This window comes from Xyrauchen texanus, chromosome 30 (assembly GCF_025860055.1).
Source record: "Xyrauchen texanus isolate HMW12.3.18 chromosome 30, RBS_HiC_50CHRs, whole genome shotgun sequence".
NCBI lineage: Eukaryota > Metazoa > Chordata > Actinopteri > Cypriniformes > Catostomidae > Xyrauchen > Xyrauchen texanus.
In genome coordinates, this window is record NC_068305.1 from 11,214,345 (window position 1) to 11,225,074 (window position 10,730).

General features: G+C 39.8%; 1 protein-coding gene across 1 annotated transcript; it reads right to left on the reverse strand.

The window, feature by feature from the left end:
• Positions 1–611: 611 nt before the first annotated feature.
• LOC127624257 (cell growth regulator with RING finger domain protein 1-like) lies at positions 612–4,143 on the reverse strand. Its single transcript, XM_052098993.1, has 6 exons — positions 3,933–4,143; positions 3,690–3,826; positions 3,426–3,603; positions 2,350–2,497; positions 2,124–2,231; positions 612–1,930 (listed from the first exon to the last, which is right to left on the reverse strand). Exons 1-6 carry the CDS (start codon positions 4,034–4,036, stop codon positions 1,595–1,597), a joined length of 1,011 nt encoding a protein of 336 aa, XP_051954953.1. The 5' UTR covers positions 4,037–4,143; the 3' UTR covers positions 612–1,594.
• Positions 4,144–10,730: the final 6,587 nt, after the last annotated feature.

Consider the following 10,730-nt stretch of genomic DNA (forward strand, 5'->3'; position numbering starts at 1 on the left):
TTTTCTGGTATTATAAAATACTTTTATCCTTTTCTCTAGCAACACTAGCTGGGTTTCCAGCTGCGTATTTATTTGCGCATTTCTGGATATTGCATAAAAACTGCTGGATGGAAACACCAAGATGTGAATAAAATCTCCAAAATGTGCAGAAAAAAACATACACTTGCTTGAGGTGGAGACATTTTGTATTATCAAGAAGAAGAAATGCTCACACTTTAATGGAAATACGTTTAGTGAATAAACTCCTATTGAATTCAAGTTTCGCATCAAAAAAGTAATGTGACTGAAAAACTGTTTGTCAAACTGGACTAACCAGCGGACCAATAATTACATCTGAAATGTTGCTCCGTTCAGCATGAAATAACGGTGTCATGAAAGTCCAAAGCCTGCTTACAGTTTGCAGAGGAAATAAGTAAAAGACAAACTTTAATTGTATCGAAGAGTGGGCTTATTGACACTTTTAAAAAAAGATCTTAAAGATCCACACAGTAAAGTCATAAGGATGGATGAACGTACACACATGGCACTCCCAGAACTGTGTGACGTGCTGTCGATCCCAGACATGAGACGGAGTATTTAACAGCATTTTGTCTGCGTGCTCTAAACCGCCAGTATTTCATTAATAAACGAGTCACTGTTGCTACAAATTGTCTGGATTTTCTTCTTTATTCACACACAGTTTTTGTGATATTAAGTCAATTCAATTTGCTACATGAATGGAAAATAGCTATAGTCAGCCAAAATCAACCTGAACTTAACAATAAATAAACATTCAATAATGTCTATGCTTCATATGTGTCTTTTTCTAAAAAAAAAAACATTTTGTATTAATATATGCGATTCGGTCCATAAACCATGATGGTGATGGAGTCTTGACTCTATTAAAAACCTCTATATGTCAATATTCATAACATTTAACTTATATAGTCATCAGATGAAGGGTTTTAGCCACAAGGGAAATGTAAGGAATAAAAAAAAAAGAAACTATCGGCACCGATTAACGGTTAAAACCGATATATCTTTCAACCCCTACTAAGGAGTTTAGCCAGTGTATGACCATCTTTTCCATTTGATCTGACAGGTATGTTTGCCATCCGTGCCGATCATGAGTATGTGACTCCGGAGGATTTCGTGAAGGCTGTGAGGAAGGTGGCAGATTCAAAAAAAGCTGGAGTCCAAGCTGGATTTTCCTTGTGCCCTCTCAGTTCTAGATAGATGGCTAAACGATCGAGGGGGGCCCCCTACCCCCATCTGTCAAAGAAACAAGCAATCCTAGTACCGGCCCTGATGGCGATATCCCTTCTTTTAGACCTTATGTGAGAATTCCACAATGAACCCATTTTGAAACTTGTATTTGTTAGTTTTACCAGTATATTGAAAAAATTATTATTCTATTCAATAAACATATAAAATCTTAAACACATTTCACAAGCTCACTCAATTTCAAAAACCTAAAATTACTTCTTAATACAACAATAACAAATGTCCATAAATAGTTGAAGGGAAGCGGCTTGCGTCTCAACCTAATAGATGCACTGTCTCTTTTGTGTTTAGTCCAGCAAGGAATTGCTCATAATACTTGGTTCAGACAGATTTAATCCTCCATTAAGTCCTCTTCTTCATTGTGAGATGCTCTGTTAGACAGAGCAAAAGATTCAAGTACATAAGCTCGGCAGATCGGACAGTGCTGAAAGCGGTGCATGCAGCCATCGCATACACATGCATGTCGGCATGGCAACAGAACCCTGTTTATTGGTGCATTTTGACACACCACACAGTCCCTGCCTTGAGTATCTGGGCACTCCCTTTCTGATTCGGACTCCTCCCTATTTTCATTTAGACCCTCAGTTTGTGGCCCCGCCCCTTGTGTGCTGGTTAAAGGCTCTGTGGTTCCAGACACATTGCTGTTGTCAGCTGACATGAAAAGAGGCTGTGAGAAAAGAACAGAGCTCATTAGTACACAAACCCTCTCAAGACACTTAATTAATGGTTTATAATTAAACACTGTCCCTAATTACACTTTAGGTGATGAAAGCAAAGTGCGATCAAAATTAGCATACAAAGCCGACTGCATCTGATATAAGCATAGTATAAAATAAAATGTTGAGAATATGTTTTCATACCTTTAAATCATAAAGGTTTCCATGTGCTGTGAGAAGATACTGGAACAAGGTTCTCGCAGAGAGTCTGTATTTATCGTCAGGTACATGGAGCACAGTCACACTAGCCACCTATAAAATGAAAAGACAGCTTGAAACTTCTTCATCTTTAAGGATTTATTTACCCATGCAATGAACTTAATCCCTTACTAATAAAGCAAAGGTGATGAACGAAGTCTCTGCAGCTTACAATATTGTAGCTGTCCCTTGTTTCCGGATTGGCCAGTGTCAACACAGCCACTATGGGGTATCGATCCCGGGGCAGCAACCCAAAATCGCTCACCCCGAGATCTGAAGGCATCTGAGTGAAGCATTCCTCTCTTTCCTCTTTCTGTATTCTGACATTATGTTATGGACAAAGCATTTTGTTATTAACAGTTACCTACATGCAATTTGAAAACGAATAAGGGTGAGGTGAGATGAGATGTTTTTAATTGGTATTTCTTTAAGAGATAGGAACAGGTACTTTTTGACCAATTAATTTCTATTACCTTCCCAGTTATTGGTGATTACTAGATAAGGGAAATTAACTTTTACATTAGGGCCCATATTGCCCACAGTATTTGATTTTCAGGGGCATTTTATATCCTTATGAGACACTTTTTTCCCCCAAACTATTGTTTTGTGTCATCCTTTTATGTCAGATACTTAATTTTGAAATAACTTCTCAATAAAAATAAATAAATTGGAAATGTATTACCTCTTACCCATAAAATACAGTCAAAATCAACTCAGAAATAAAACGTATATTTAGGTATTAAAGGAATATTCCACATTCACTACAAGCTAAGCCCAACCAACATAATGTTTACATCTTATGGTTATACTTTTGAAAAGTGAGTATTTTAACGTTTAAAGACTTCCATTGTAAGTGCCTTTGTGTAACCTCCAATTTTTTTATTTTTTTTTTAAAGAAAAGGAGTTGCAAGTTAAAATTATGATATGCAAAAAATATGAAATATACCACAAATGCTGTCGATTGAGCTCAACTTGTATTGAACCCAGAATATTCCTTTAATTTCTTAGCCCTCTAGATAAGAAAGAAACATTTTGATTCAGACTGATTCACTAATGAATCATTCATACTGATTTGTGAACCTATTTGAACAATCGATTGATAAGAACACATTTGTGAGAATAATTCGCTCACATATCAGACATTGCTGGCTTGTAAGAAGGTTTTACTCTACACAAGGTATTCACAGGAGCTATAACTAGCAGATATGTCTTTTTTCCATGACTGCGAAAACCCTGTTGAAAGGATACTTGAAGCTTTGGCAGTGGTGGTATTTGAAATCCATAGCAGCTTGAAACAGCTCTGGGGTGCTGAGTCTGGGGCCTCGCTGGTGACTCTGAAGGGTCGCCTGGAGAGCCTGAACCCCACAACCCCAGAAACAGCTGAGGACGCAGTCTTCAAGGCAATACGGCCGCAAGTTCACACCATCTGATATGATTAGAGAGCACATCAACTTATTGATCACATCTCACTCATTTAAGATCAATCTACCATTACTATTAGCTGATCCTCACCAATGACTGTCCCTGCCGTAGAGCCCATATCCAAAGTGAAGGGATTGGTCACCTGCACCATCTTCCTCTCAGGAACAGGTGTGAAAGACTCGGTCTCATCAGAGCTACGCAAAAGGACCGGTACATCGAATCCAAACCTTGACAAAGAAAGACATTGCCCGTCGCTTTATACAGACCCTACAGAATCCAAACCATCTACAAGTGGACAAAAACTGTTATTTATCCTAATCATTATGAACTTACCAGCCCAGTACTACAGCCACAGTGATGATGAAACATACAGATATGACAGTAATGTAAAAGAGAGGAGAATACTCATACAACATTACTAAAAACTCTGCAGCCATGCTCGAAAGGTAACATTAATACAATGCGCACGAATGTAGGCGCATATGATAAAATAACTACTTAAAAAAACAAAAAAAGTGAGGCTGTTAAAATTAATCTCGCATCCTTCTTTCACTCCGTAGGGCTAATAAACGTAAACTTCCGGTTGCGACAGCAGCTACGGTGGCCGAGGGGCTAAACCTTGGAAATGACACATACCGTCACGCAAAGGTAGGCGCGTTCACAGCTTAATGGGAAAGAGCATTAAACCCTGTTCACACCGCGGGCGGCATGTTGCTAGACTTTGCGATCTGTGTCGCTGACAGTGTTTAGTAAGTTACTCTAAAAAATCAATTAACTACTAATGACTCTGGTCTATACAGTATTTAACACAATTACATCAGAAGTAACTGTAATTAAATTACTGAAAAATTAAATTCATTTTTTTCAATGAAAAAAGTTTATTTACAGTAATACATCAAGTCAAGTCAAGTGGTTTTTATTGTCGTTTCAACCATATACAGTTAGTACAGTACACAGCAAAACGAGACAACGTTCCTCCAGGACCATGGTGCTACATAAAAACAACAAAGGACCAACATAGGACCACATGAGACTAAACAACGAAATAAAATACCTGTATAAAATACCTATATATACCTATATAAAGTGCACGTGCAAACATGTGCAAAAAGTACAGGACAGTACAACAAATTACTGACAATGAACAGGACAATAGACAGTGCAGCGCCGACCAGTACTCAGTAGTGCAAAAAGATGACAGTTTCTAAAAATGTAAACATAACATACTATGAGATAATGTTCTATGCACATAGCAGTTATTGAGGTAGCAGACAGTTATAAAGTGACAGTAATTAAAGTGCAACTCAGGACACGTGTGTGTCAAACCAGTCTCTGAGTATTGAGAAGTCTGATGGCTTGGGGAAGAAGCTGTTACACAGTCTGGCCGTGAGGGCCCGAATGCTTCGGTACCTCTTGCCAGACGGGAGGAGGGTAAAGAGTTTGTGTGAGGGGTGTGTGGGGTCGACCACAATGCTGGTTGCTTTATGGATACAGTGTTTTTTGTAAATGTCTTTGATGGAGGGAAGAGAGACCCCAATGATCTTCTCAGCTGTCCTCACTATCCTCTGCAGGGCTTTGCGGTCCGAAACGGTGCAAGTCCCAAACCAGGCAGTGATGCAGCTGCTCAGGATGCTCTCAATCGTCCCTCTATAGAATGTAGTGAGGATGGGGGTTGGGAGATGTGCTTTCCTCAGCCTTCGAAGAAAGTAGAGACGCTGCTGGGCTTTCTTGGTGATAGAGCTGGTGTTGAGGGACCAGGTGAGGTTCTCCGCCAAGTGAACACCAAGGAATTTGGTGCTTTTGACGATCTCCACAGAGGAGCCGTCGATGTTCAGCGGAGTGTGTTCACCTTGTGCTCTCCTAAAGTCAACAACCATCTCTTTTGTTTTGTCGACATTCAGGGACAGGTTGTTGGCTCTACACCAGTTCGTCAGCCGCTGCACCTCCTCTCTGTATGCTGACTCGTTGTTCTTGCTGATGAGACCCACCACGGTCGTGTCATCGGCGAACTTGATGATGTGATTCGAGCTGTGCATTGCTGCACAGTCGTGAGTCAGCAGAGTGAACAGCAGTGGACTGAGCACACAGCCCTGGGGGGCCCCAGTGCTCAGTGTGGTGGTGGTGGAGATGCTGTTCCCTATCTGGACTGACTGAGGTCTCCCAGTCAGGAAGTCCAGGATCCAGTTGCAGAGGGAGGTGTCCAGGCCCAGCAGGTTCAGCTTTCCAATCAGGTGCTGGGGAATGATTGTGTTGAATGCTGAGCTGAAATCTATGAACAGCATTCGACCGTATGAGTCCTTATTGTCTAGGTGGGTGAGGGCCAGATGGAGGGTTGTGGTGATGGCATCGTCCGTTGAGCGGTTTGAGCGATCACGCAAACTGCAGTGGGTCTAGTGAGGGGGCAGCTGGGTCTTAATCTGCCTCATGACGAGCCTCTCGAAGCACTTCATGATGATGGGTGTAAGTGCGACGGGACAGTATTTGTTGAGGCAGGACACTGAAGACTTCTTTGGCATGGGGATGATGGTGGTGGCCTTGAAGTACGTTGGAACAACGGCGCTGCTCAGAGAGATGTTGAAGATGTCGGTAAGAACATCTGCTAGCTGGTCTGCACATCCTCTGAGCACTCTGCCAGGAATGTTGTCTGGTCCAGCAGCCTTCCGTGGGTTGACTCTACGTAGAGTTTTCCTCACATCTGCCGTGGTAAGACAGAGCACCTGTTTGTTGGGAGGAGGGGTGGACTTCCTCGCCATCACGTCGTTCTGCACTTCAAACCGAGCGTAGAAGTCGTTCAGCGCATCTGGAAGGGAGGCATCTTTGTCACAGGCAACTGATGTTGTCCTGTAGTTGGTGATGGCCTGGATGCCCTGCCACATGCGCCGCGTGTCACCGCTGTCCTGGAAGTGACTGTGGATTCTCTGGAGCGTCGCGCGTTTTGCCTCTCTGATTGCCCATGACAGTTTGGCCCTAGCTGTTCTTAGGGCTGCCTTATCGCCTGCTCTGAAGGCGAGTCTCGGGACCTCAGCAGCGTGCACACCTCCGCAGTCATCCACGGCTTCTGGTTGGAGCGTGTGGTGATGGTCTTGGAGAAAGTGACATCATCAATGCACTTGCTGATGTAGCTGGTCACTGATGCTGTGTATTCCTCCAAGTTGGTAGAATCGCCATATGTTGCAGCCTCCCTGAACATGTGCCAGTCAGTACACTAAAAACAGTCCTGAAGAGCAGAGATGGCTCCTGCTGGCCAGGTTTTCACCTGCTTCTGAAGCGGTTTTGTGCGTCTGACGAGCGGTCTGTATGCTGGAATTAACATAACAGAGATGTGGTCTGAGTAGCCGAGGCCGCCCCTGTGGCTCCTGAGCCGCCCCTGTGGCTCAGGTGGTATTTAACCTGCGGCAGTGCTTAATGCATCATATCTTTAAACAGGGTGAACGTTATATCAATATATAAATAAAACTCATGACAATGCCGACATGGTTTTCCATGCATTGTTTCATTTGGCCATATCTATGTATGTGATTAAAAACAAATGATATAGAACAGTGAAATCGTTCACAGAAACTTTCAACTTCTCTTCCATCTTGCCTGCAGAGACTCGAGTCGACTCCAGTATCTCCCACTCACCTGCCAGGAGACGGATGACGTAAGCTCCTCTGCCTTCGCTCATCATTTGCATAAAGTTGACATTTTCTCAACTTGTCTTGTCGCTCCCCACGGCAATCTCTGTCGTCAATGGTCGCGACAGCTCTTGTTGCTGGAAGTTGCTGTGCTTTCTGAAAATGAATGGGATGGTGTCGCTGTCTTGTACAATGTCACTGGTGGTGTGAACAAGGTTTGAAAGGGAGAGAGCATAATGGGGATTTTGGATCACATGAGTATTCTAAGCCAATCATATAATGGCCCAAAGTCAATGAACAGCATGTGTTTCTCAATTCTAAGAATGCAGAGAACAGATTTGTGTTCTTATGAAGACCAGTCTTTCCAAGCTACCTTGGAAGAACGAACTCTGAAGGACAGGAGGACGTAGAATGCATCTATTGTAAGTTTGGGATGTGCTGTGATCTTCCTGTTGTGCAATAAACCATCACAGCACATTTGAATCCAGTGAGAGCACTACAGGCATTATCACACCAGTGACAGCATTAATATTATCACACCAGTGAGGTTTTACATTAAAAGAATAAAGTCTGTAAACACTTGTTTTGTCCACGTTTATTACTGTATTAAAATTATGGGCAAAAAAATAAGCCGTCAGACTTTTGGGAGCTTACAGCAGGAAATACTTGAGGAAAAAAATTAACAAAATGATAAATGTCCTTCTGCCACCATAGTACCACATACTTGCCCACAAGTCACCATCCAATGCATCCTCGATTTCAAAGACACCTCCAGGTAATTTCCTGCATTCTCGGTATACTTGCATTCTTGAGGATTGGAATCAATCTTCGGCAGTGGATGATGACATAGAACGAGTCCACGAGAATGTAATAATACAAAAGAATACACATTGAGAAGAGTTTAGAGTCAGAATAAATTAGACGAGATTTATTTTACAGTAAATTGTACACTTCAGATTATTTGGAAACAATCAGCATCCTCCTTTTTTGCATCTTTGAAAGAAACCAGTCATATTAAGACAGAGGATAAGGATTTTTGTGACGGACCCATTAATGCAGAAGAAATAATGGACTCCATTGAATGTCTATAAAAACAATGTATCCACTGGAACAGATGGGCTAACCGCTGAATTTTACAAATCTTTTGCCAGCAAAAGGCGCCATTATTATTGTGTGTATTTATTGAAAGCATCTCAAATGGTCAGCTTCCTTCAAGCATGAATCAAGGTCTTATTACTCTAATCCCAAAATAGAAGGCTTTATTATTTATTGAAAATTGGTGGCTAATCTGTCTACTAAATAATGATTATAAAATACTTGCTACAATTTTTGCCAAAAGAATTAAAGCAGTACTAGATCTGACTTCATGAAGAACAGACACATTTCAAATAATATCAGACTAGTTTTGGTTATTCTTGATTATTCTCATTTGATCTCAGAACAAAGATTTATCCTTTTTTTGGACTTTTACAAAGCATTTGATACTCTTGAGCACAAATGTATCTTCCTTAGTCTCGAAAGATTTTTGCAATGCAAATAAAACATATTGTAATGCCAACAGCTCAATTAAATTGAAATTTGGAACTTCAACTTGATTTGATGCTAAAAGAGGTATATGTCAAGGCTGACCTATTTCTCCTTATCTATTTTTATTGGCTGCACAAGTTTAAGCAGACCATGTTAAGCAAAGAAATCTTACAGGTATTTCTGCCTTGCATTGAGGGAAGTGATCATCAGTCTGCTGGCTGATGACACAACCCTCTTTAAAAAAAAAAAAAATAGGGACCAAATTGCAGTAGCTAGGGATAATAGAGGTATTTTCTAAAGTGTCCGGTTTACACCTGAATATTTCTAAATGTGAATTATTGTCTATTACAGATGGCGCTGCTCCTTCTATCTCTAATGTCCCAGTAAAAGTAACTTACTTAGGAATCATTATATGTAAGAATCAATCTACAAGCTGTAATGTTAATTTTATCCCTATTATTGAAAAAGCACTGAATTTATTTTTATCAGTGGCTTCAAAGTAGTACTTCTTAAAAGGTAGGGTATTGCTCACTAAAGCAGAAGGTCTGATTGGCATATGCAGCTTTGGCATTACATCTGAACAATAAGACTTGTAAAATGATAGACCAACTGCTTTTCAACTTTTTGGAGGAATCGTACCAATTATATTAAGAGAACTGCTGTAAACACATATGAGAGTGGAGAATTTGTTTTCAATTTGAATACCTTGAATTACACTTTAAATGTTGATTGGATTATAAAATGCCCCTCATCTATATGGAACTACATCCCGAATTCTGCATTCTCTCAGCTTGGTGTTTTGAATGCTCTTTTGTTATGTTAAAACATTGAAAAGCTACCTGTAAAGCTCTCTGCATTCCACAAGCAAATGCTTCTTGCTTGGTCTCTTATCCACAAACATAATTATTTTGGAAGAATCAGAATATACTCTATAAAAACATGTCCTTATTTTTCCAGAACTGGTATGATAAAAATATAATTTCAGCGTGTGATCTTTTTAATGAAGATGGTTTCTTGCTTAAATAATCTTTCAGGAATTAAATTTTCCTGTTACACCCAAAGAATTTGCCACTGTTTTTGATGCTGTTCCCTCAGCAGTTATTACTTTATTTAAAGGTCTTGAAAGAAGCTTGAATTCCAACCACCTCTTTGTCATCCAATACAAACAGCTGTGGAAGGCTTGTCTTGTTCCACACTCCAGCAAAAAGATGATTCGTGCTTTTTTCAGAGAGATGTGGTACCTACACCATATGCAATTCCCTGGAGTAATTTCACAAATGAGCTAAATTGGAAAAAACTTTTGGCTCTTGCTACATAAAATACCTTATTGTGCACAAAGTTAGAGAAGTTTCTTTCAAATTAATTCACAGATTTTACCCAGCTAATAGTTACTTAAAGAAATGTAAATCTGACAATAACATGTAACTTCTGTAATAGGCAAGAAGAGACTGTTATACATCTATTTTAGCTCTGTCATTTCACAAAAATATTTTGGGAAAGCTTTTGTACCTTTGTGACTGTTTATGTTTTTACTCTCAATTGTCTTTATTCTGGAAATATGTGTTGTTGTTGTTGTTTAATACAGACAAGGAAACTGAAAAATAGTTTTATCTTATAAATCTTTTGGCCAAATTTAAAATACATAAATGCAAATTCTCCAATCACAAACCAAATTTTAAGGTATTTCTCAGCGAATTTAGACAATATCTTGTCACACTTTCTGTGTCAGATAACTAAAGATATCTGACAAAAAACACTATCATGTTGTGCTTATTTTAAGATTCCCCATTGATATTTATTTATTTTTTTCGTCTTTTGTTTTTCTTTTTCTTTAACCCTGGCTGCAATTATTACAGGGCAGTGTTTTTTTCTGTTATATTGTAAGTGAACTTGCGCTCTTTCAATTTTTTTTCTTTTAATAAAAAATAAAAGAAGAAGAAGAAGCGTTTAGAGTGTTACGACAGTAAATCTCCGTTTGCGTATACCA